This window comes from Trichoderma evansii, assembly GCF_050947405.1.
Source record: "Trichoderma evansii strain SZMC 28006 chromosome Unknown GGI43scaffold_28, whole genome shotgun sequence".
In the NCBI taxonomy this organism is placed as follows: Eukaryota; Fungi; Ascomycota; class Sordariomycetes; order Hypocreales; family Hypocreaceae; genus Trichoderma; species Trichoderma evansii.
The window spans coordinates 385,427-410,616 of record NW_028145178.1 but is presented as its reverse complement, the minus strand read 5'-3'; the positions used below and the strand labels follow the sequence as shown (position 1 = coordinate 410,616).

Below are 25,190 nucleotides of genomic sequence, written 5' to 3'. Positions count from 1 at the left end.
ATATTTGCTATATGTATTAACAGTGGATTATATTATAATAAATAAGCACTGTATTATAGTAATTAGGCATTATATTATAGCAGTGAAGCATTATATTATAACAGTTAAGCATTATATTATAGCAGTTAAGCACTATATTATAGCACTCTAATATTATATTATAGCAGTAAAGCGATATATACACCAAGGAAGCGCTATAATATAGCAAGTAAGTGCTATATTATAGCAGTAAAAATAATAGTACTTTCATCTACAAAGCCCCGTTTATTTGGATGCTGGTTACGCCTGCTTGGATGCTTGATAAGCCATCCCTTTATTTATTTGTTGCAAATCTCCTGTGCATGTCCAGACCAGCGACGTGTTTGGCTCGAGCGATTAGTTGAAATATAGAAAAACGGTTATATTCTAAATAATGCCATAGCGAAATCTACAAAGCTACCTTTCGAATACACCGTAGGTCATGTAACATGTAATAGTCAATTGATATACATATTTATGCTAGATTAGCCTCTTAACTATTATTTTTCTCAATCTATATCTGTGAACTACCAAAGAAAGAAGGGGATGGGGCTATTTTTTTCCCCTTTTAACTCATTAGTTATCATTTGCTTTTATCTTTTGCGGCGTAAAAATACGCCGCATTTAGAGTGTCAATTGGATAAAGTAAAATCTTTATTTACCAGCCTTAACTGTAATATTCAAGGGACTAGATGCATAGTAATGATATTGATTTACAATGTGAGAAAAAAAAAGGCAGAAAATATTAGAATCGCTGCAGATGAAAGTTATTTTATATGCCTACTTAGGTACACATATATTGAGAATTTCCTTTTCAAATAAATACATTTTACCAGAGAATGAGAAGTAAAAAGAATCATCTACACTGAAGCAATTTATGCAATAAATTATAGCATATACACATTCAACTTAAAATCTATTTATATAGTTTATGAACTTTATATGTATTTATTAATTCTTATTAAGAACGTTTAGAAATATAGGTGTTTGCTTGCCGATCTGTTCGACATTCACTCATTGTAATTGCATTATAAATTCACACATGTTCAAGATTTAGTGGATGTGACATATTAATGAATGCTACATATATTGATATTCGCGGCGCGTAAAGAACCTTGCACAATGTATAAGAAAGTGTATAGATTCTTTCTACTTGCCGAGAATAGTCCTGGGACGTTATCCTATTACCATTTCGAACTATCTCAGATCTAAGAGCCGATAATACTGCGTTATTTTCAACTTTCTAGCCTAATTGGCATTATAGCTACCTGCCCTTTTGAGTATTGGACGCGGGGTTCATAATCAGCACGCCATATATTGTGTGTATAGTAATAATTAAGTGGAGTTAACTCGTTTATACATATTATAGGAGGATGCTTTTTCTTGTATTATTGAATCTTTGGCTATCTTATAGCAATTCATCAATATTACAGCCGAATCTGTAATTAAATATGTTGCCCAAAATATTTTCTATCGCTGTTATAGCAGCATTTATTGCTGATGCTAATGCTGGCCCAGTGTCTCTACATACTACCCTCCATATAACTAAAAGAGAAGTTCCCAACACTCATATTCTCCATGAACGACATCCTTCTCCTTCAGTCCAGCAATGGACTAAGAAAGAAAAGATTCCGCGTACGGTGAAGTTACCTATGAGAATTGGCCTCAAGCAAATTAATTTTGCTGCTGGAGAAAAAAGGCTGTTGGAAATGTAAGCTAAGCCGGCTGGATACACGGGGCAATAACAAGACAGCCTTGGGTTTCCATAACATCCAATATCTTGAACTTCATTAATATCAATGCTAATACTGTCGTATAGTTCCGATCCTGCGTCTTTCCAATATGGTAACCACATGACTCCGGAAGAGGTTATAGATGTCTTTGCACCGCCTCAGTCTAGTGTTGACACAGTCATAACATGGCTCACTGAGTCTGGAATTTCTGCAAATCGTATTGGACAATCAGTGAATAAACAGGTATTTTCTGTTCCTAGTCGATCGTTATTCACGTATTTTGTTAACAGGATCTCATAAATACTCGTATAGTGGGTACAATTTGATGCCTCAGTTGAAGAAGTGGAGAATCTCTTTTATACCGACTTTTTTCTATGGGAACATTTTTCTGGCAGTGAAGATATAGCTGCAGAGGAATACCACATTCCTATTCACATCCAGGAGCACATTGACTATGTAACCCCTGGCACAAGGCTTCGAAAGGGCAGCACCAAGACCCATTCCAATATCCAAAGCAAGAAACGAGCTGCCAGCCTCTCAGGTCGGCCAGATGTATCCCTGTTGTCTAGTTTTCCCAATCCCAATAGTACTACATGTAGTATTTATGTTACAGCAGATTGTACAAGAGGTGAGTTTCATTTTCCCCTTTTCAGTGGTGTATACACAGTCAACATGTCTCCCATGGTGGTTCATCTCGTTACACGCATGCCGAGAAGCTACTAATTGGTCTATAGCTCAGTATTCAATTCCGAATGGCACAACGGGATTTCCAGGAAACCAGCTTGGAATTTTTGAATCCTCAAATGATCATTACAGCCGCCAGGAATTGGATGTGTATTTTTCTACGCTCTATCCGTAAGTTCCATAACTTTCTCAGACTACTAGGATTACCAATTCAATAACTTCAATTGGCCTTAGGTATATACCCAATGGCACATGGCCAGAAGAAAGGCTTATCGATGGGGCGGTTGGAGCGATTGAAGATCCTTCTAATTTCACAAATGTGGAGGATGGAGCTGAATCAGCGCTAGATTTCAATTCCGCTATCCCGTTAATATATCCCCAAGGAACAGTTCTTTTCCAAGAAGATGATCAGTGGTATGAATCTCATGGAGGATACAATGGATTTTGGAACAGTACGTCCACGAATTAGCACACATCATACCTATCATATCCCTTCACATCGTTTCACACACAGTCTCTCTCACTAACGACCATATTTTCATAGCATTCCTTGATGCCATAGACGGTAGTTACTGCACATACAGCGCATTTGGAGAAACAGGAGACTGCACTGATCCAGACTGCTCAGACCCTGTGTATCCTGATCCCAACCCGGGTGGATACAAGGGTCAGCTACAGTGCGGTGTTTATAAGCCAACCAATGTGATCTCCATCTCGTATCACCAGGTAGAAGGAGAACTTCCAGACTCATATTTTAAACGACAGTGCAATGAATGGATGAAGCTTACACTACAGGGAACAACTGTCATTACCTCTTCTGGAGATGTTGGTGTAGGTCAACAAAGCCAGTGTGGTGGTACTCAGAAGCAGATATTTTCTCCACATTCAGCAGCTTCTTGCCCATACGTTTTAGCTGTCGGGAGCACTCAATGGGATCGCTTCGCCAATGCAACAGGGCCGGAAGCACCGTACGAGAAACTTAATGAAGTTGCGACAACCAGGTTTGCAAGTGGTGGGGGCTTCAGTCAAATATTTGGAACTCCCAGCTACCAGCAACAATCCGTAACGGCATACTTCGACCAAGTTGAGTCTTCCCTACCCTTTAGTGGCTATGATAATTTCGTCATAAATGGGAACTATTCATCCGTCACCAGTGGTGTTTATCACCGTGGAGGCCGTGGATATCCAGACGTTGCTGCTGTTGGAGATCGGCAAGTCGTCTACACTGGAGGGAAATGGCAGTTAATAGGAGGGACTTCCCTCTCATCACCCGTGTTTGCATCAGCGATAACGCTGATCAATGAAGCTCGACTTGAAGCGGGCAAAAGCACGCTTGGCTATTTGCATCCTGTCTTGGTAAGTTAAAACCAATCTCTTTTAATATCTTTGAGTTGAATGGTTGTTTATAATATTCCATATAGTATGCAAACCCTCAAGTTTTTCACGATGTCACAGTTGGCAACAACCCAGGGTGCAACAACTCACCTGGATTCCCAGCGGCTACAGGATGGGATCCAGTCTCCGGCCTCGGGTAAGTAGCAACATCGTGCCGGTATCCAATGTGCTGTTCTCGCGAAAACTAATATTTTATACCAGGTCGCCAAATTTCCCGGCACTGATGGACCTTTTGTTCAATTTGTGATAAATAGCATCAGAAACATTAGAATAAGAGCATAGGGAAAATATATCATTATTCAACAAATACCACGCGATGCAAAGCTGTTAAGGCATACATCAAGCTATCTTACGGACTGGTATCATCGAGATATTTAAGTGCCCTTGAATGGATATTTTTCATGCTAAACTATTATACTTGATATTATATACGCCGCATTTCCATATTATGGGAACCGTGTTTTTAATAAATGATTATTTATAGATGCATTATTTGCATTATCCATATCTCGTTAAATAAGCATTAAGCATCATAAACTCCAGAATGTGTGTTGGCAATTTACGATTGCAGATTGATAAATATATCCTCACTACTATTCATTCGATGCTATCAGAAAGTCTTTGGAAATTGTGGGTACCTTTGTTTGAGATGTTCGATTATACGTCTAGTTATGGCCCCGCTGGTAATACCACCGGATACATCGACCTGACCGTTTATATACTTATGAGAATTAGACTTATGAGAATTGACTGAATCAAAACCCCATTTATTTATTCGGAATATAATTGGTTCAGAAAATCCACTATATAATGTGATTCTAATGTGATTTCTAACGTACGCGTAGATGCGGTTTGAACCAGGTAAGTTTGGCGCTTTATGACTATCCGTACACACACACATTAGCAGGCAGGCCATTATTAAATTTATTGCTAATCAGCCTAGTACACTGCGAAAACAGCAAAAAGCCGAGAGTCGGCATGATTAAGATAGTCTGTTCCATACCCTTTTGAGAGGTATGGCTTGAAAATTATCTCCATGGTGGATGCACGCCGTCGACGTCGATTAATAGATTATCTGCCATTCAATGGAGCTCAATTTTAATTTGCTGGTGTGCGAGAAACAACCAGGTCCAGATGTCCTCCAATTGCGGCCCGAGCCACTGTGGCGCATTGCGTAGCGAGTGTCGGCTCTTGCTAATCCGCGACTGCGAAGATTGACCCGAGATACCACCGAGAACCCCAGGGAAAGCTGGTGATGTTGGCAGCTGTCTAGTCTTACCATCGACTCGTCGAATGGAAAAAATATAAGATTCGTAATTATTTATTGTCCCAGAAAGTGCAAAGCGCCTCCGATCCCACGGCTGTTAAAAAATGTGACAAATCCACCAGTTGTTTAGCTCTATGATAAAACTGCAGCAATAGCACTTGCCGATGTGCCATTGACGATTCTAAGACCTTCTGTCGTCTGAAAGCGCTGTAGTACCAAGCTGCGCTTCTGTAAGCGGGACACAGTTCCAGCAATGTCGCCATAGCTGGCTGCATTTCCGACGGACATGAATAAATGTCTGCGCTCTCCTGCACCGCTCCAGTAATTTGGAAGTATTTGTAATTTGTAATGGATTTAACATGGATAGTTCTCTGATGGATGCTTCCATTCTAATTTATAGCAAGGTGGCCGCTATAGCTATAGCGGATAACAGTTGCTATAGCACTTTGCCTAATAGCGCCTAGTGCCTTGAAGCCTACCTACCTACCTAAGGTAATGTTACTGCACCGGATCGCGGGCAGCCTCCTTTAGGTATATATTAAATCTTTGCAACACTTATTCAGTTCTTTCGGTAAATCATGAATACCCGAGTGGTTAAACGTGCAATGTAATTCTTTCTGTAAATATTATCTTCTAGCTAATCGCCTGTTTAATTTCAGCTTGAGTTAAATAAAGTAGATCAATTGTAATATATTTTGAGTGTTGTTATAGAAGGTACATGTACTTGCAAAACTTTTTTCACGTACTAGAGAGACCTGGCAGCGTTTGTAGTGCAACAGATTGCTCTTGTGTAATAGAAATTATTTGAGTAAGCCTTTACGATTGCAAGCTTGCACGTCTGCAACAGCCTATAGAAAATTATAAGGTATTTAAATCCGTACAGCTATAAAATGTCTCTATCAGCAACCCTTTCAGAGACTCTATCTAAAAACAACCCCTCTTGCATAAGTAGGTATTTGTTTCGGGTGATTTTTTGCGAGGTACTCCATAGATATCATAGCATGTGCCTCAAGATTGGTGGTCAGCTCGCTATTTGTGGAGCTCTTCCCTCGTGGATTCACTTCGGATTTCTTGGTGTTCAACAAGTTCGCAAATAGCCTCTCAGAACGGTGAATCGCAAAGTCCAAATATGCTGAAGACAGAAGAGAAATAAAGATAGTAGTGTTCCCTGAAATCACGACATTAAATCCGAAAGTGTAGACCGGCCTGTATTGAGGGCAAATATATAATACATCTAAACTTTACTGTTTCTTAGAAAAAAAAGAAAAGAATTTATACTTCTGTATAATATAATAGATATATTAGTAATAAAATACTACCCAGGAACTATTAGCTGCCGCTTCACTGAAGTATGTTGCACAATGCTTCAGTAAGTACTCCGTATAGAGCTAAGAAAATCAAGAGAGTTCGAAGCGGGGGTGCACGAGATGAGAATAGTGCATGAATAAAATAAGCAACTTTATTCCTAATCCTAGGTAGCGCCCATCTGCTACTACGCACATCTTGCTTTGTTTATTAATCCTTGATCAATTACTCCAATGGGGAAATGATCATGTAATAAAGTATAATGAACTAGGTATATAGCTTATAACTCCCGATTTCCGTTTCGTAGTGAAAATTTTATTTTGTGAGACGAATTAGTACCTACCATCTCTGCAATTTCTCGTTTTCTTTTCCTCATTGTGAGTCCCAGTATTTCAGTATGGGTTCCGATGATCAACACAAACTTATTTCACATCTCTCAGTCTTGTATGAGAGTGCGTCTAAATTTTCTTCTGAAACGGCCTTCTTTATTCCCGACGAAGGCACTCAAAATCAAGACCAAGACCTCAATTGGAATCCAGTCACATATAAGCAATTGCTTAATGATGTAGAACGTTATGCCTTGCTTTGGAGGCATCTTCTCTTATCCCGTGAAGTCTTAGCTGGGTCCATTGTTGGGTTATGGAATGTCTACACCTTTCTTATACTTGGGACTAAGGATATTTGCTAACTGTTTACAGGATTCCTGGCCTCACATACTCGGATCTTCTTCATATTTACGGCATCTCAAGGGCAGGATATATTCCACAGCTCTTTAGCATTCGACTGCCCAATCCCACCGTAATTTTCGAGCTCCTCGCCAAAACAAACGCCGGAGCTCTTGTTTATCACGATTCGTTTGCTTCGAGCATCTCGAAATGTTCGATTCCTCACTTTCCAGTGAATTCTTTGCCTCATTGGCCCTCCAACGAGGAGCTGGGATTTCTTCCTCCCTTACAAGCTCCTGGTCCCAATAGTGTAATGTTCATTTTTCATACAAGCGGCTCCACATCTGGTTCCCCTAAACTTGTTCCTTGCACTGGCAAATGGCTCGATTTTATGGTGAAGAAAGCTGCTATTGTTGCGACACCACGGGCAGCGTCTGGCCGAGACGTGACAGTGTGGATGTAAACACTCCCCTCAGCCCAACAACTTCCAGGAGTTATGAATTGCCTTGCATGCTAACGTATGTACAGGGGAAGTTTATGCCATATTGGTCAAACGTTTACGACGATAGGGTTTCTTAGACATGGGAGCTGCACAATCCTGCCTTCCCAAATCGCCTTCTCTTCAGATGAGCTGCAGAGTATGATTCATCGGTGCGGACTCAACCGTCTCAACCAGTTCCCCACATTTATGTCAAGCCATTTTCGCAAGGCGAGAGAAAACCCAAAACTGTTGGCAGATTTACAAAACCTTGACTCCATTTTATACGGTGGATTGTCTCTGCACCAGGAAGAAGAAGACTGGGCGTATAAAAATGGATTGAAGCTAACGGTAAGTGGTATAATAATAATATAACGACTATACACCTGTTAATAAAGCTATAGAACATGTATGGAAGCACAGAAGCGGCTGGTATGATGCTGTCTGTAGACGGTACAGGTTCCGATGCTGCCCTGCTTCGCCCTATGCCCGGTACAGCATATACGTTTGAACCAATCGCGACGGAAGATAATAGCCGTCAGTTTCTCGAATTGGTAGTATTACCAGAGTCTCCAGACTGCCCTGTAGAGACTTTTAGACAGAGAGATGGCAAGTTTCACACTGGAGACATCTTCACGGAAATTAAGACAGGATACTACAAATTCTGTGGACGCAATGACGATTGGATAAAGAGTGAGAATAGTCTTCGTTGCGATACTAGGTAATAGACTCCATTGCAAGGATATAATATGTTACTAATGTGAAACAGAGCAATTGAAGAAAACGTGCTCCAAGTTTGTGGCGACTTGGTGGATAGCTGCATTGTGGTTGGAACGGGGCGACCTAGCCCAGCCTTGTTCGTGGAAACTACTTCTGATATCGACCATGACCATCTGAAGCGGATAATCCTGGATAGAATACAGCCGTTTCATTCTCGACTATATCTTCATGAGCGCATTACCTCCACTAGCCTCATCATTGCAGTTCCACCAAGCTCACTCCCACGGACAGCCACCAAAGGAAATATCCGACGGCAAGCTGTAGAAGTGACATATCAAGCTTTACTAGACAATATTTATCAAGATATTAAAGAAATAGGTTAATTTAGTGGATATATCCATTTCTGGAATTCATATACTATATAATGATGCTCTTTCTATCACAGTTTGAACAAGGGTAACTAGATTGCCAATACATTTAATAATGTACTTACTAATACTGTCTTGCATTTATAGCTTTTGTTGTCAGGTACTATTACATAAGGCGAATGGCCCTCTACTTCTATGTATTTACATCTAACTCCAAATAACTTGCTCTTATCGGGATAGGAAACAATGATCGAAACCCACAATAACAAATTGACTGCACAAGTAAGAGAGAGGAAGAATATGAACACAGCAAGTATGTTGAGAATCCAATATCATGCAGATATATGATTTCGATATTACGTAGTGATGCGTGCGATATAGAGTAGATTCTTGAGTTAACTGGCGTCACAAAATCTGTCAGATATGCTATTTCAATCGCGGTAAAGGAGCTTTTGGTAGGGTCTTTTTTTAGCAAAATTGCTGAGATGTTAGTGTGCAAGATACTGCTTTCGCTTTTGACTCAATATCATGTACAGCCGCAAATGGTCAATCCCGTTATTTAGCTTGGTCAACAGCTAATAACCCCCCCGCCCCGCCCCTTTTTTTTATTATTCTAATTTAGACTGGTGGCTATATATATCTCCGAAAATATATAAATCTCCGTTTATAATTCCATGTAACAAGACCATATATGCTCGTAGAGGATGCAGACGGTTATATTAGCTTCCAAATGGTATTAGATAGCAGGTAGACGTTATTAAAATAGAGCGTTTTACTGTATATTTTGTAAACAAATGCTCGATCTAAAGCTCCTCTAAGAAACCTAAATCAATAAGTCGATTATAGACGCTAATAAGGGATTGCTTCTTGCCCACGAGCATAGAAAGTGACTAGGCAACGTAAAATTTAGCATTAAATTAGTTCTAATATTGAATTTATACTTTCTTTCTAATAATTCGCATGTGATATCATTGGAAGTGCCGTTATTCAACTCCTTCTCAATATCACAATAATAACCTTGCCGCCAGTGGCATTTTAAAGTATTGATGTATCTTAAGCAGCCTGAGGCGACTCTTTTGGCACCGGTGTGACCTGTGTTTCCTGTACAATTTTGCCTTCTTCTGCATTCCTTTGTTGCATGTACCGGTCTCTTTCAGCCCGTTCTGCGGCTAAAACTTGGAGCTCTTGCTGTGTGCCCTTTTTCAGAAGCCGTGGAAACCTATTAAGTCAATATTACAATAAATTCATCGGAAAATATTCGAATTCTTACCAAAACCAAACACCTATAAATCCAACGCCGCAGATAGTGCTAAGTGCAGCAACCGGTATCACCCAGCTAGGGCTGCCCATTTTATAAATTGGAATGATATTGTTTTCGAACAGCTTTGCTTAATTATTTCATCATAAATTTTGTTTCGTTGTAAATAGAAGAACGTGAGCGATTGACAAGACCGATATATATTCCAAGCCGCTCCAAGTAGTGATTAATCGCACCGCTATTCCATTAAGGTGCAGAATGCCTTATATGACGTGCTAACTGATCAGTGTACTCAGTGATTATTTATAACCTGGTAGAGAAATCAATGGCGTATTTTTCGGGGTATTCCTTCCAAAAACCGTCCTAGCATATCCCGTGACGTGAATAATGGATAGCCAATGGCCAATAAGAGGAAAAAAGGTAAACAGCACAGAATCCAACAACAAAAGATCCATTCAGCAGTTAATAGTCCTTCAAAAAACACCGCCGAGGTAGATCCGACAAATGGAGCCAATCATAAGGGTGGAAAAGGAACTGAACACGGGGTAGATACCTACTAGAGTACTTAAATATGAAGGTAGGTACCTCTTTGTTTATTTTAGCAGGGGAGATTGCACCGGACTAACACACGTACTTACGCTAATATACGCTATTGGCCTATAGGCTTTTTTAAATCTTTTCCCCCAGCATAAGCCTTACACAATAATTTTGTAGGCGGAATGCAATATTCCACACTAAAAAAGGCCCGTCTTTACGGCGTTATCAGGGCCTAAAAGCTTTATAGGCAGGATTTACGGCACCGAGAGCCAGAGGATTATTCTCTGCATGAGGCAAGGAACCTCGCTCCTTTCGAGTCCTGCTGCGTACTTTTGGAAATAGCTATATCTGCTTTCTTGCAAAGTAAAATCCAACGCTTAATACATTTAATCACCTAGTTGAAATCTTTCATGGCGAGGTTGCATAAATTTCGGATCGGATATTCCGACGCTAAGTTTTCAATAGAAAGTCATGGGGGAATTATTTATATGTACTTATTTGCCCCAGCTGATGCGTCTGGCTGGTGCAAAGTGAATGCCATTATAAAACTTCGCTCACTGCCGATATATGTTCAGTTACCGAACGTATAACATGTTTGCTCCTGTTTCGCCAACCCCAGTTATTATCACGACTCTGTGGACAGATTTATATACATGAACTAACAAGGTAATTTTTTATATTCTGAAGAATAATATTATGTTTACCGGAGATGCAAGTGATATATTCACAGGCACTACCCACCAACAGAACCGCTGATAGCAAAAAAAGTAAAGACAGATCCGAATCTGTCCTATACTCTTTACCAACAAAGTTGCAAAATTCAATGAAGGAAGCTATCATAAGCTAGATGCATTGAAGAAAATGCGATTGCGAAAGTGAGCCATAATGGTACACGTAGTGCTCCTCATTTTTTCGCCCCCCGTGATGTATCTTGATGCAAAATTGTCGACTACATGTTCACCATGGGAACCTTTTACCATATACGAAGTATTTCCGCTTGCTGCAATAGAATATTGGAAAATCTTATGTAAAAGTACTTCTTTTCTCATACTTCGTAGGTTAAAAAAAAAAGGCCCGAATATACTGCTGCTTACATTTTATGGGTCACGGGCTACGGTAAATCGGCACTAGGTCTTCGCAGCGTAGCTACCCGCTACATGTACATAGCTACATTCAGGTTTATATAGAGAAAAATAGACGATGAAGCCCAAAGCATGAAAGAATATTTTAAATATGGGAGTAAACTTGAAGAAGCTTTGACGCAAAACGATTTGGCTTCTGTTGATGTACTGGCTAAGTCAATGTGGTATAGTCAGCAACGCACCTAGCGTAACAATCGCAAACCATAGAATTTGCTGGATAACTGTTGACGCTGATGCATGACTAAGCGCGGTAGACTCTTTATATACGTAGCTATTATTTTGTTTTCTTGGAGCGGTTTTGGCCTGAATAACTTAAAAGGCGGCCCTGTGATGAGAACTTGGACATCACTACCGTTACTTCATAATAAGGTTTTGGGGCTAAAATCTTCTCTTACGAGTTCGCAGCTATTTCTAAAGGGGGCAATAGCAGCAATAATTGTGGTTTCAATACCTACTAGGACTTTTGAGACTGCCAGCCTGGCTTTCCACGCTAGAGAATAGGCAAGATTTTGAATATCTTCTCCAATTTTACCCTCTTAGAATCCACGAACAATGTAACTCATCAAAGACATTAATATCCCCGTGTTGGAGTGATGTAAAAATGAAAACCATGTATGCCATGATAAATCTGGAAAAGCAGGCTTAGCTCATTCTTTCGATGTATGTTGGTGGCCTTTCAAGCAGGTCTAAGTCTGCCCATGTGACTTATTGCCCAATTCATCCAGAGATCCTTGTGATTTTGACATGATCTCCATGACCTAGCAATCAAGTGGTTTACAAAATAGCCGAAACAACAACAAAAAGAAAAGAAAAGAAAAGACGTACACACGTTAGGGGTTTAATAACAATAAGCCGTGGAGTTTGGCGCGGTAAGTATGTGCATCTTGCATATTTCTTTTTGCTGATTATTTTTCCATCCTGGCTTGGTAGTGTGTTGAATCTCTGCGGGGTATGTGGTCGGTCCACAACAGGCGAGATGTAGATGGCTAAATAATTATCGCGGAAGCTGATGTGGGGCAACGGACCTGGGACTGTGATGATCAGCCTTGCATTATGGGTGGCCTTCCAGATCATACCTTGCGCACAGGACACATACAATTGCTCATAGTCCTTAATCTATAGGAATCTATCAGCATATCCCGGATCTTTGCCGAATGCTTCCATCTCAAGCCCATCAATGCAACTCTCCTCCCTTGACCGTCAGCAGCTTTTGGGGTATCAACTCTGCTTCAATATTCAAAAGCCGAGCCTTTCGAAGTTGGATTTCTCGCACGTCATCTGCGTTTGGCGTAATCGATTGGGTGTGGTTTTGAGTGATTGTTGAGAGAACGAAATCCGGCCAATAGCCGCAAACAAATCAACAATTCCAATAAGGATTATTTGTTGGTGTACAATATCAAGAATTCCGGATTCTACTACAACATTCATTCAGCCAAAATCGAATTTCCAATGAAACAACCATGAATAATGCTATCAATCTTCCACAGCGGCCTCTTCCTATGGTCCATTTTAATGCTTTCCCGGGAACAGGGAAGTTAACTATTGCACAAATTCTTGCCAGCTTCTTCAGGCCGTCCACAATGAAGGTCGTTCATAATCATCTCCTCATCAATCCTGCAGATGCCGTCTTACATCGCGAGCAAGCTGGCTATCAGGATCTCCGTCGGCAGATCCGCTTGGCGATCTTTAACTCATTAATCTACGAACCGGCTACGCATTCTACTGCATACATCTTCACAGACTTCCAGACATCTAACGAACTTGGCGAAATTGTCTGCGAAGAATATATAGACTGTGCTAAGAGACGGAGATGCAATTTTATACCTATCATGTTACTTTGTGATGAGGAGACCAACCTAGGTAGATTAGTGGAAGATGGGAGGGTGAACCATGGGAAGCTTATTGATGCAGAGCTAGTCAAGATGTTCAGGAAGGTTGACTTGTACTCATTTAATAACCATCCTTCGTCGCTCAGGCTTGATGTGTCAGACCTTTCGGCAGATGGGGCTGCGAGGAGGATCATGGATCATGTGCTAAAGATATCTCTGGAGTTGGCAAGCTGTGTTGAAGCTATAGTCGATTAAACCCAGATATTTTATTGAACAGCCTTGAGATATAATGTCTCCGATGTTTCATAGAAAATAGCATAAATACGTCCCTATACTAATATCTAGACCATGTCAAATCTCAAATTCTTTCTGATGTCGTCGCCAATTATCATCGCATCCTCCCGCCCGATTTCACTATTCATAATAAAATAAGCCACTCACGAAGCCCGTTCGCTAAGGCCCTTCACAGTATCTCCGTCTTGGTAAAAATATATTCATCTACAACTCTCTCCATCAAATGGGGCAGCCTTTCCTTCCAATCATCAAACATATTCTCACCATGAAAGATGCCTTCCTGAGGAGTAATAATACACTCAATGTTTACGCAAGTACCCTTCATATCAGCAAAGGGAACGGATAAGAGGCGCGCGTGACGGGTGTCTTCCATTCATAGAAGAAGCTGCACCAACGTGTAATCAATGCCGCAGTGGCCAAGCATGTGAGCATTGATCTCTATAAGCATGGCTCTCGACTGCTCTTCTTCTTGCATAACCTTTTTTTTTCCGAGATAACGAAACTACTCTTGGTCTCTACTATAACTGCATTGCATAGAGGACTTAATGACGCGGGCTTCTATGTGAAATATGCCGCTTTTGAAGCCAAGCTTTGTCAGTGCCGCTAGCGCTATCTCACCCAAGACGCGTTTTTCGGAGGGCGGCAAGATGGAAGGCCATATCATTTTAGACTCTATGAAAGAAGCGGGTGCATCTTCAGGGCCTACCACTTCTGCAGCATAGGGCGGTTTGTCGTTGATATCACAGAATATGATCTCTCCATCGATCAAAAGAAAATTTACATCAACCTCGGGTCCATCAATATATTTTTCTACAAGTGCAGCAGAACCAGAGCCAACCATATTTTCGACCTAACTTTCAGCTTCTGCAAGAGTCTCGGCTTTGGCGACACCGGCTAGGTTCGCTCCGTTTTTGAGTTTAGCGATGAAGGGAAATGGGGTATCAGCTTGTCAGCCCTTGCGTGGAACTCAGCCGTTGATGCGGCACAGAGCTATGGGAAGTCTTCAATGGGGAAATATTGGCGGAATTTATCTTCACTTATGCATACATCAATGCTTCCGGTGAGCCTGTGGGAAGATCGAGCTCCTGGGCAGCCTGTGCAGTTGGCACACGTAGATTACCAGTGTACGTCGTGATAGCGTCAAAGCCCAACCCTGATTCTTGATAGGCGGCTACAAGGCAGCCACTCAAGCCTCTGTTTTGGATCATATCAACGGGTAAAAAGATTGCGCACTTGTCACCTTAATTACGCCTGCTTGGATGCTGGGTAAGCATTACCCAAAATTATTAGTCCAATTCAGTTATATAAGCTAAGAAAAAGCAAAACGTACACATTAGCTATATTTGAGCTACCATGATTGAGTTACAGAATGGAAAAAGGTTTTGAAGAACAAGATCAATAATATCTTGATCTTGATAATTTCATTAAATTAACGTTAAAATTGCGTATTTTCTACCTTGGTTTTTATATTTATTGCCTCAGACTTTACACAGCGGTATATTAAAATAAATATAAAGTCAAGCTAAGTAGCACGGCAAGGAACTAATCAACTAACTAATGATATTAGAGTCTTCCTTAATTAACGCTCTATATAGTCAATAATGGGATTTATGTAGTGAATAATATGGCTGAAATATATATAACATTAGGTCACGCCTTCTTAAGGGCCGACAATATCTTGTGCATTGTCCATTCTTCGAGCTTCAATCCAAGAGATAGCTTCTGCTCGATTGCGGCAAACATGAGGCTGCCCTCTTTCTTTATCATCTGGCGTTGACATAGATCCTTCTAGGGTCATGTCAAGATTGCAGAGAATGCTGTTCCGGAGATATTCGAAGCAATGAGCTGCATGCTTCGGGTTGTCGCCTTCACTTGGCCCATTAACTATCAACTGGTGATAGCTGTCCACGCTGTAATACAACTTCAACATGTTAAAAAACGTTAGTTCATGGTATAGAGACAAATAGAGGCGTTTGTTGATTCAATTACTCACGCAGTGTAGCGCATGTGTCCATGACGCCTCAAACAGTGGCCCAGAACGAATTGGGTCGTCGGTAATAGGTTGTCCAAGCAAAGGGTGATCCGAATAATCGGGGATTAAAACACTTCCGCTTCCAACTAAAACAGTTCTTAGTATAATCCATTGTAGTATCAAAATTCAAGTGACTGCCACGTACGTGGCATTAACATATCCCAGTTTTTTCGGATCTCCATTCGATTATCATTTGATGTCATGTTCGGGACATATTTTTCTTCTTCGGGTTTGAGAAAAGTATACGTGTGTGATACTATTGAATAGTTACGTTAGATAAGGAAGTTTCGGATCGTGAGTAAGAGTAGAATCAGTGGTACGTACAAGTCTTATAGAGACCATTGATATCGCCGCCTGTCTCGACATATTGATCGCTGCCGCTTATCTGCTGAAGATCGTTTTTTGGCCATCTTTTGTTGTCTTGTTTCAAAAACACTAATAGAATCAAAGTAGTCTGTAATACGACAATCACTGCCCATCGTAGCCATGTCCAGAAATTTGAGGACATCTTGAATCGACTGGATCTCCGTTGGTGTGATAGAGAAGATGATGCTGATTCGCTTGTATCATCTCGATAGGGCAGAAGCTCTGCTTTGTCCAAAGTTTCAATAGTTGAGGAATATTTGGTTACATCGGATGCATTATCTTCCAGGTCAACATCTTCGCTCTCTTGAAAATCGCGGCTTGCTCTGAGTTTTGAGTATTTTTTAGAGAATGCCATATTTGATGAATGATAGTTGGGAAAAATTGTACAGAATGCGTTGAGAAATAACACACGCAATGAGAAAAAGGGAACAGAAGAGAAAGGAAAGTAAGATTCCTTCTGAGCCAGCAGAAGATGGGCAATTTTGTTAGGAGCCGTGAGAAGAAAGGGGACTCGCTCGCTGGACAAAAATGATCTATGTAATGTTTGATAGCCTCCGCCTCTCATCCTTACCCATATCTCAAACTTTTATTGTTTGATACGATACGAATCACCTTTAAAGCAGTGACAGTATGATGAAATTATCCCCTATTCGCGAACAGCCAAGACTTGTGCCAAGCTATAGCATTAGTCAAACCAATGTTTGGTAACTGGGCGAGTTAACGCGCCAATGAAATGCAAGCTAAGTAGCTTTTGTTTTAACTCTATAACACGAAACGGGGCTGATGCAACACTCCGCGCGGAACCCCTTAGTTGACTCAATACCGAACTAAATAGGTTTCAGCATAGCGGTAACCGCGTGCTAACCATAGAAACACTGGAGAATAGGTTCCACATATTCAATTGATAACTGCCCTATAGCTAGGCGACCAGCGGACAAGTGGATTACTAGTCTACCATCATGAACTTTTAGCTCGGTTAGCAAGCGAGCTTCAGGTGAGGAGACTTAGGCCTAGTTTCTTCTCGTGTTAGAGACTTTTCCCGGTTGATTAACCTCTGTACGGGAGAACCTTTAGGCGGTTGTCCAAATTATCGCGCGAGCGGAATGCAAATAATTTATACCAAAACAGATGCTCAGCAAATAAAATTCGAAACTAGCAGGAATAATATGTAGGCAAGCGTAGGCGATGTGCTTGCATGATGATGATTTTTTTTTTTTTTAAAAAAAAAAAAGAATAAAGTTTGTCATTAATGAAAAATCAAGGCTATTTGTATCCTATATACAGCGTACAAGAGAAGGCAGAGAACAACACGTCTAGTGCTCCAACACCTCCATATTTCCTACTGAGTGGTCCACCGCCCACCTACGGACCTTATCAAAGTTCCGACAAATGTGCTTCGAATTTAGTTCGGGCCAAGCAAGAGGGTCATCTGGGATCATATAGAAAGTGAACAGGCCAATATCTGCGTTGCACTGAATGTTTTGGCGTAGTACTTCGATGCAGTGATCTGTAAATCTGTAAGCCAAGCCATATCCAAACTGTGATTTTGCTTGAACAAATTAGTAAAGTACATACCTGTATGTGCTTGAAGGGCTTCTTGGCCATGGCTGAATTCTCCACCAAGTGGTTCGTAGTACTCCCTGTATGTAACCCGGCGCAAAAGGTTTAAGCAGTGTAGGTGGTGAAAGACTTCCATGCCAACTCTATAGCCCTCCTCTCCAGTAACAGGATGGTTGACCTTGAGTGAAGTCTCTGGCATATCCAACTTCGAAATATCGTGCTTTGGTATCCATTGGTCGCCCACTTTCACGCAATTGTCAGATTTCTTTTTTTTTTTTTTTTTTTTTTTGACTGGGTAACTGATCGCGCACTCACTGTCGTATGAAATTTCCCTCCAAGCTCTATCTACCTCAGGGCCAGCACCAACAAAGACATTACTTTTGGTAGTAATGTTATATCGAACATGGCTGTATTGGACGGAAACATCGGCGGGTGCTGTATACACTGTCAGCTGCTTTGATATGCCTTATCATTTTACATTAATGACTTACACCAGGCTGAAACTTGTCGAATATGATATAGAGTCGATGATCTCAAGATTATAGTGACGATGAGCATTCCACATGAGGTAAATAACAAAGCTGCATGAATGGCCCAGAGCCATTTGGATCTGGCCCATCTGGAAGCTAATTCACAGAGGGAAGATTTGTAGCACAGTTCCGAATCGCGTGATAAGTAGTCCAAGTCGTCGATTGCTTGCAAGGTCGATGAAGAATCCGATGACAGACGGGCTGGTTTTTCGCCAGGAAAAGCCACTTGAAGAGATTGATACTCAAAAGCCATGGTAATGTAAACCGAAAAGAGGATTAAATGGAGTTGTCTATGAATTCTGAATGAATAGGAAGAGAAGAATTTAGTGTACCATACGCAACTCGAGAATTTGGCTTTGTGTAATTCATAAATGAGATGAAGAGGTGAACTGAATTGGTACCAAGACTCCGCAGTTATTAAGCTTAGGAGGCGGGTCGGTTACGAGACACAGGGGGCAAGGAGACTTTAGCGATACAGGATCGAGTATTTTCAGGGCAAATATCAATTCATCTTAACTCTAAACATGACAAGTAGTCATTGTGGAAGAAAGATCAACCTTTTTTTTTTTAAAACCGCTAGCCAAAATATTGCTCGTATTTTGCTACTGTCTAGAATACGATAGTTTCACAGCTTCTTTATGATGCACGGCTGTAACTTCCTAGTAGGGGCGCCTAGTGCAACCCCGACTTAAAACTGGAGCTTCGGCATAACATGACTACAACCTAGGAATATCCAAAAGTTTCAGAGCAAGACTGATAGTCGGTTTCAATTAGCGCTTGCTTTTGAATTGTTGGCAAACAGTTGACGGGGCTTTCTTCCCTTTCCGTTTCAACCAAGTTTCTGATGATATCTTCAGCCGAGGTGGGTGTGGGGCTGGTTCGTCTATTCCTAGAGCGTCTACAGAGACGCTGGTATTCTCCAAGTATTATAAAAGCACCTTCAATTCATCCCTTCCTGGCTGTTGATTCGCATTCTGTATCTACTTCTTCATTCCATTCTTCTTCTTTTCACTTTCCTGGCTGCTGGACAGTCTTCTTTAAATCAACTCTCTCTTTTTTTTTGCATTTTCTTGTTTTACATCTCTTTTTTCATTTCGAATATCCCTTCATATCTTATTCACCATGCGTCCTACTTCAGTTACTAGTGCCTTGGTTTTTGCCATGTTTAGCTTGGCCCCTATGGCTTCCGGCCACTTGGCGCCAGGATCTACTGACATGGAACGACGATTCGTCGTGAGTAATTTGATCACAACTATTATTCCTATCAAACTAATTAGGTCCGTTAGGGCTCCGGCGCAACTCTGGCTACCAAGTTCGTACGATCTATGATTGAAGGGCTTGAAACTCGCCATCACACTGAGGCACAAATCGCTGCTAAAGAGGCTGCTGCCAAGAAGAAGGGCGGAAAGAAGACCCAGGCTCGCGATGTTCCTGCTCCTGATGAGTTCGGTTCTTGGGAGAAGCGCGAGCCTCATCATACCGAGGCACAAATCGCCGCCAAGGAGGCTGCCGCTAAGAAGAAGGGTGGAAAGAAGACCCAGGCTCGCGATGTTCCTGCTCCTGATGAGTTCGGTTCTTGGGAGAAGCGCGAGCCTCATCATACCGAGGCACAGATCGCCGCCAAGGAGGCTGCCGCTAAGAAGAAGGGTGGAAAGAAGACCCATGCTCGCGATGTTCCTGAACCTGATGAGTTTGGTTCTTGGGAGAAGCGTGATGTTCCTGCTCCTGATGAGTTCGGTTCTTGGGAGAAGCGTGAGCCTCATCACACTGAGGCACAGATCGCTGCTAAGGAGGCTGCCGCTAAGAAGAAGGGTGGAAAGAAGACCCAGGCTCGCGATGTTCCTGAGCCTGATGAGTTCGGTTCTTGGGAGAAGCGCGAGCCTCATCACACTGAGGCACAGATCGCTGCTAAGGAGGCTGCCGCTAAGAAGAAGGGTGGAAAGAAGACCCAGGCTCGCGATGTTCCTGCTCCTGATGAGTTCGGTTCTTGGGAGAAGCGCGAGCCTCATCATACCGAGGCGCAAATTGCTGCCAAAGAGAAGGCTGCTAAAGCGAAGGCTTCCAAGAACAAGTCTAACTAGACGTCAAGCAAACATAATACTACTAACCATACTAAGTGTTTAAAGTATGAACGTCAAGGAAGGAAGATCTAGATTGCGTAAAATGAATAGAGAGATTGATTATCATACTTATGTCCTCATTTTATGCCATTGCCATTGATTGAAAATAATAATTCCAAAATCTTAAGATGTTGAGATACATTGTCGTATTATAATTAACACGTTGAGTGCTGGCTGATGCTCGATATTTGAGTCTTCTTTAGCAATGGCTTAAGTTGGTATTAATTTATAAATCACTATATGATGTGTGTTGTTATTTGCAGCAGTGAATTTTCATTTTTATATATATAAGCCTACCCTATAAACTATAAACCTAGTGCTCTTTACATAGTAGCTACTTGCAAAGAAAAAGAAAAAATATAGCCCCAACTAGTATTATTTTTTTTTATTATCCCTCTTTTTCTCCTTTATCTTTTTCTGTTTGTTTTTCTCAAAAGACTTCGGAACTGAGCTGTAGGCATTGTTGTATTACTCCATATGATGACGGTTTCCAAATTGTCTCTAGCACTTGTCAACGTGCTTAGTGAGCCTGTTAACTAGTCTTTTATTAAATCGTTCGATCCCCACTGTGGATACATTCAATTTGCTGCCTGAATAATTCCAACCTTAAGCACCATAGGTTGAGGCAAGGGGTCTGAAAACAAAACAGGGGGACAACAAATGAATATACACCTGCATTAAGATAATAAGAACGCTAATCTGGGAAGTCTAGCGCTGTTACTGTGTGCACGTTGCGGATTTTTGTGTGCCCTGCTGATAATCTCTCCAGTCCCGTTTTTTTTCGGACCACTGTAGGAGGCTAGGACTTACTACATGTATGCACCTCCCAGTGCTAGCATTTTGTGCTAGCATTTTGCCAACACCCCCACTATGTAGTAGCCTATGGCTTCTTGAGCTCGCTGCTTTTAGCCAGAAAGGTACATGTACCTACATAATTGTGCAGTAAAGTTTACTGCGCACTCAACCCACAAAATCGCACCATCACTTAATGTAAGTATAAAGTCGAGGTGTTTGCTTTCGATGAATTAGTCCTGTTTATTTTGATATTGTTTCTTACCAAAATCGCTTCTCTACGTTAAAAAATTGCATCTAAAGGGCATATCATTCATGGGAGGGAGCAACCATGAACACTTCCAAACGCCCTAACTTTCTTCTCATTGTCGCAGACGACCTTGGTTTCTCAGACCTCGGTGCTTTTGGTAGTGAGATTCAAACTCCAAATCTTGATGCCCTGGCTTATTCTCCTGTGGGTGTGCGCATGACGAACTTCCACACGGCGTCTATGTGTTCTCCCACACGGTCTATGCTGCTCTCTGGCACTGACAATCATATCGCTGGCCTTGGTCAAATGGAATATTGGGGACGTGGGCGCGATCCGCCAGTCCCATGGTCTGAAAGAGCAGGTTATGAAGGATACCTGAATTTCCGAGTTGCGGCTCTGCCAGAGATTCTCCAAGACGGAGGATATTATACTTGCATGAGCGGGAAGTGGCATTTAGGCCTGACAAAGGAGCGTACACCGCATGCTCGAGGTTTTGATCGTTCATTTGCGCTTTTACCTGGAGGTTCAAGCCACTATGCCTATGAGCCAAAGCATCCTGATGGCACTCCCATTTTTGCTCACTGGGCAAGTTTGTACTATGAAGACGACCGAAGAATAGAAACAAAAGATTTTCCAGCAGACTTTTACTCATCAGATTACTTCGCGAACCAACTCATTGGGTTTTTGGATGAAAGAGAACGCAGAACTGTGCTGAAAGAAAAACCTTTCTTCGCATTTCTACCTTTTACGGCCCCGCATTGGCCCTTGCAAGCACCCGAGTCATCAATTACAAAATATAAAGGAACATACGACGATGGCCCAGATGCTCTACGGGAAAAACGATTGAAGCGGCAAATTGAGCTTGGGCTTTTACCTGAGGATATCGAAGCTCACCCAGTTATTGCGTCAACCAAAGAGTGGGACGAAATGTCAGCTGCGGAGAAAGCGTGGTCCGCCAAGACTATGGAGGTGTTTGCAGGTATGGTTGATAGAATGGACGAGAACATTGGTAAAGTGATTGACCACATCAAGAAGATTGGTGAATGGGACAACACATTTGTCATTTTCATGTCTGACAACGGTGCCGAAGGAGCCATCGTGGAGGCAATTCCCGTGACTGGGGATGTTATTAAAAAGTCCATTGACAAACATTATAACAACGATTACGAGAATTTAGGTAACCGAGATTCCTTCATTTGGTACGGCCCTCGCTGGGCACAAGCTTCAACAGCACCCAGTAGAATGCATAAAGGCTATGTCACAGAAGGAGGTATTCGGTGTCCAGCTATTATTCACTACCCACGCTTAGCTCAGCTCCCCCACGGGCGCATTACTGACTCATTTACAACTGTCATGGATATTCTCCCAACATTCTTGGATCTTGCAGGTATTCCATTATCCGGGCCAAAATTTCGGGGTCGGCAAATAGTTCCAGTAAAGGGCAAGTCATGGTTATCACACCTACTACGGAAATCCCCTCGCGTTCATGACGAAGATCACGTAACCGGTTGGGAGCTATTTTTCCATCAGGCTATCCGAAAGGGTAAATGGAAAGCTGTGTTCATCCCGAAGCCAAAAGGTCCTGAAAAATGGCAGCTGTACGATATGGATAAAGACATGGGCGAGGTTCATGACTTGGCTGAACAGGAGCCAAAAGTCTTAGAAGAGCTGGTGAAACATTGGCTAGCCTATGTTGCTGAGTTTGGAATATTTTTGTCAGTCAACTCCCTTTATTATCATTTTCTTGGCTTTCTAACATGTCAGTTATAGGAGAGAAGAACTAGAGGAGGGTTATATACTCCCCAAGACCTAACATGTGGCTTATCGTACACAATTATATTCTCCGTGTATATGTATCAAAATACGTATATTACTGTTACTATTGACTCTTCTGGCATGCAGCATCGTAACCATCTACGTTGCTGCAAGAGTAGGTTCCATCGGTTCCATTAGCCGATTTAACATTAATATCTTTGAAGGAGAACCCTTCACACTGTGCAAGTGGTGAACATGCCCAACTGATCGATTTTGTTCCAACCTTTTCATTCATATAACCGGTGAAATTGGACCAGGAGATGTTAGAAAAGTAGCCAGTGGCAGGTGTATCGGCGCATGCTGGCACATTGTATCCAGCCCAGTGAGTACACTGCTGAATTAGAACGGGCGAAGAAGTTATATTCTCGATGTGGAAATTTTTGAACCCTTATAACCGCATTAGATAGCCTACGCTGTATAGAAACCAACTGAGAAATAAACTTACCGACATTGCGAACATAGCCGTTACCACCGCCACCACCTTGGGGAGGCCAGTACGTCCTCTTACCCACATACGTCTTTATATAGGCACCATTGCGGCTACCAATGAGCTATGCAATACATAAGTTCGCTTGTAGCACAACCCAGTCGAACTGGTGAGTAGACTTACAGTGACATCTTCTGCAGTAATGTTCTCAACTATGTCTCGTACCCCTTCATACTGTCCGAGGCTACCAATTGCGATCCCGGCACTGTTGTAGCAGGTTAAATTTTTCACGTGCATGTTAGTAGAGCCAGGCTTGAAGCTGACACAATCATCTCCAACATTTGCCCAGCTATTCTATAATACCGTTAGCACCCATATCTTTAGATTTTATCGGGCTCTGATTTAAATTCTAACCTGAATCGTAATATTGTTACTGTTAATGGTGTCAAATCCATCTGTATTACCAAGATTGCCAGGATTTGCCTTTATTTGATGTTAGTATAATATAGCACGTTACGAGCGTCAAACACGGCATAATACCTGGTCGTCGTCTGAAGTGGATGAAAGGTAGATGTTATCCACAAGAATATTTTGAGACTCTAGCATTACAAAATTCCTAACTATAATCAGAAATATGCAGACGAGGTAAAGGATTAAGGAACTTACCATTTACCAGACTGAAGAATTTGAAAATTTCTTGCTACGGCATTCTTGACATTCCGTAGACAGAATGGGATAGGTCGTCCATATAAACCGCCCACTCCGAGAGCCAAGTCATACCATACCTGCCCCTGGCCGTTAATAGTACCAGAACCGTAGCCGTCAATTGTAATGTCTTCACCCGAGAACTCCATAGCAATTGATATATTCTGAAAGTAGTAATAAGACCCGTGCAAGATCCAATACCGAACATCAGTTGAATACTAATATTGTTAGTTATGGAGCAGTCAGAAATTAAAGATCAATTGAAGATGAATACCCACCTCAAGGGTTCCAAGCATATCAACCTGGACGTTTTTCAAGTTATGTAGCTGAAGAGCCGTTTGGATACTGTATGTAGTGTCTTTTTGGAAGATAATTTTCCCATTATTTCCGCATTTATTGAATGCTTCGCGGATTGCGGGAGCATCGTCGCATCCATCGTTCAAAGCGGGGATTACACATGTATGCTCGAGCGATGATGGATTATAAGCAGCAAATGCCAAAGAGGCAGTCAAAGGCCATAACATATGGCGAATAAATCTCATCGTCGCGGTGATAAAGTCAACTAAGTGATTTTTCTGGCGCTGACGCTGCTGATCACGACAACCAGATACTACTACTATATATGGCGGGCAGATACGTACTTGGTAGGCTCTCATCACAATTAACTTCTGGGTGCCAAGCACAAAGGATTTTATCAGCCGATGATCGGAGATTGTTACATCTAGCAGTACTTGCATATTTGGTACGCTCACATATCCCATACGTTCCCATGAACCTGGTTATGGCGTTTTTGGATGCCCGCTAATGCAGCGGAGACTGTCAAGGGGTCTGTCATCAAACTATCAAACAGAACTTTTATTTCCGGGTGGAGAGCAAAAGCTACGGTAAACTTGATATTGG

At 41.7% G+C, this 25,190-nt stretch overlaps 9 protein-coding genes across 9 annotated transcripts; 5 read left to right on the top strand and 4 right to left on the bottom strand.

Moving 5' to 3' along the window:
• Positions 1–1,450: 1,450 nt before the first annotated feature.
• GGI43DRAFT_430914 (S53 family peptidase) lies at positions 1,451–4,139 on the top strand. Its single transcript, XM_083209346.1, has 8 exons — positions 1,451–1,729; positions 1,838–1,994; positions 2,064–2,292; positions 2,486–2,606; positions 2,670–2,887; positions 2,980–3,791; positions 3,857–3,966; positions 4,032–4,139. Exons 1-8 carry the CDS (start codon positions 1,470–1,472, stop codon positions 4,075–4,077), a joined length of 1,953 nt encoding a protein of 650 aa, XP_083056267.1. The 5' UTR covers positions 1,451–1,469; the 3' UTR covers positions 4,078–4,139.
• A 2,660-nt stretch (positions 4,140–6,799) lies between these two features.
• GGI43DRAFT_430910 (uncharacterized protein) lies at positions 6,800–8,648 on the top strand (the record flags this gene model as incomplete). Its single annotated transcript, XM_083209345.1, has 5 exons — positions 6,800–7,038; positions 7,101–7,526; positions 7,596–7,896; positions 7,950–8,266; positions 8,315–8,648. 5 exons carry the CDS (start codon positions 6,800–6,802, stop codon positions 8,646–8,648), a joined length of 1,617 nt encoding a protein of 538 aa, XP_083056266.1.
• A 942-nt stretch (positions 8,649–9,590) lies between these two features.
• Positions 9,591–10,349, bottom strand: GGI43DRAFT_416639 (uncharacterized protein). The gene is made up of 2 exons (XM_083207324.1): positions 9,904–10,349; positions 9,591–9,852 (listed from the first exon to the last, which is right to left on the bottom strand). Exons 1-2 carry the CDS (start codon positions 9,981–9,983, stop codon positions 9,687–9,689), a joined length of 246 nt encoding a protein of 81 aa, XP_083056265.1. The 5' UTR covers positions 9,984–10,349; the 3' UTR covers positions 9,591–9,686.
• Positions 10,350–12,627: 2,278 nt separating this feature from the next.
• GGI43DRAFT_226997 (uncharacterized protein) lies at positions 12,628–13,768 on the top strand. Its single transcript, XM_083200465.1, has one exon. It carries the CDS (start codon positions 13,031–13,033, stop codon positions 13,652–13,654), a length of 624 nt encoding a protein of 207 aa, XP_083056264.1. The 5' UTR covers positions 12,628–13,030; the 3' UTR covers positions 13,655–13,768.
• Positions 13,769–15,353: 1,585 nt separating this feature from the next.
• On the bottom strand, positions 15,354–16,446 carry GGI43DRAFT_387995 (uncharacterized protein; the record flags this gene model as incomplete). Its single annotated transcript, XM_083204001.1, has 4 exons — positions 15,354–15,614; positions 15,687–15,811; positions 15,871–15,981; positions 16,050–16,446. The coding sequence occupies 4 exons, from the start codon at positions 16,444–16,446 to the stop codon at positions 15,354–15,356; spliced, it is 894 nt and encodes a 297-aa protein (XP_083056263.1).
• Positions 16,447–17,404: 958 nt separating this feature from the next.
• GGI43DRAFT_425847 (oxidase ustYa family protein) lies at positions 17,405–18,434 on the bottom strand (the record flags this gene model as incomplete). The annotated part of the gene is made up of 4 exons (XM_083208555.1): positions 17,405–17,606; positions 17,663–17,894; positions 17,967–18,086; positions 18,143–18,434. 4 exons carry the CDS (start codon positions 18,432–18,434, stop codon positions 17,405–17,407), a joined length of 846 nt encoding a protein of 281 aa, XP_083056262.1.
• Positions 18,435–19,167: 733 nt separating this feature from the next.
• On the top strand, positions 19,168–20,350 carry GGI43DRAFT_226970 (uncharacterized protein). The gene is made up of 2 exons (XM_083200464.1): positions 19,168–19,414; positions 19,468–20,350. Exons 1-2 carry the CDS (start codon positions 19,304–19,306, stop codon positions 20,260–20,262), a joined length of 906 nt encoding a protein of 301 aa, XP_083056261.1. The 5' UTR covers positions 19,168–19,303; the 3' UTR covers positions 20,263–20,350.
• Positions 20,351–20,901: 551 nt separating this feature from the next.
• GGI43DRAFT_226966 (arylsulfatase) lies at positions 20,902–23,189 on the top strand. Its single transcript, XM_083200463.1, has 2 exons — positions 20,902–23,058; positions 23,114–23,189. The coding sequence occupies exons 1-2, from the start codon at positions 21,425–21,427 to the stop codon at positions 23,154–23,156; spliced, it is 1,677 nt and encodes a 558-aa protein (XP_083056260.1). The 5' UTR covers positions 20,902–21,424; the 3' UTR covers positions 23,157–23,189.
• A 33-nt stretch (positions 23,190–23,222) lies between these two features.
• On the bottom strand, positions 23,223–24,832 carry GGI43DRAFT_425845 (glycoside hydrolase family 28 protein; the record flags this gene model as incomplete). Its single annotated transcript, XM_083208554.1, has 7 exons — positions 23,223–23,545; positions 23,604–23,709; positions 23,769–23,939; positions 24,000–24,068; positions 24,126–24,201; positions 24,252–24,508; positions 24,569–24,832. 7 exons carry the CDS (start codon positions 24,830–24,832, stop codon positions 23,223–23,225), a joined length of 1,266 nt encoding a protein of 421 aa, XP_083056259.1.
• Positions 24,833–25,190: the final 358 nt, after the last annotated feature.

Coding starts and splice junctions, on each gene's coding strand:
- GGI43DRAFT_430914 (XM_083209346.1), top strand. CDS start 1,470: ATGTTGCCCAAAATATTTTCTATCGCTGTTATAGCAGCATTTATTGCT. Junction 1,995..2,063: donor GACAATCAGTGAATAAACAG/GTATTTTCTGTT, acceptor ATACTCGTATAG/TGGGTACAATTTGATGCCTC. Junction 3,792..3,856: donor GCTATTTGCATCCTGTCTTG/GTAAGTTAAAAC, acceptor TATTCCATATAG/TATGCAAACCCTCAAGTTTT.
- GGI43DRAFT_226970 (XM_083200464.1), top strand. CDS start 19,304: ATGCGTCCTACTTCAGTTACTAGTGCCTTGGTTTTTGCCATGTTTAGC. Junction 19,415..19,467: donor ACATGGAACGACGATTCGTC/GTGAGTAATTTG, acceptor TAGGTCCGTTAG/GGCTCCGGCGCAACTCTGGC.
- GGI43DRAFT_416639 (XM_083207324.1), bottom strand. CDS start 9,983: ATGGGCAGCCCTAGCTGGGTGATACCGGTTGCTGCACTTAGCACTATC. Junction 9,853..9,903: donor TTTATAGGTGTTTGGTTTTG/GTAAGAATTCGA, acceptor TTGACTTAATAG/GTTTCCACGGCTTCTGAAAA.
- GGI43DRAFT_226966 (XM_083200463.1), top strand. CDS start 21,425: ATGAACACTTCCAAACGCCCTAACTTTCTTCTCATTGTCGCAGACGAC. Junction 23,059..23,113: donor GCTGAGTTTGGAATATTTTT/GTCAGTCAACTC, acceptor TGTCAGTTATAG/GAGAGAAGAACTAGAGGAGG.
- GGI43DRAFT_226997 (XM_083200465.1), top strand. CDS start 13,031: ATGAATAATGCTATCAATCTTCCACAGCGGCCTCTTCCTATGGTCCAT.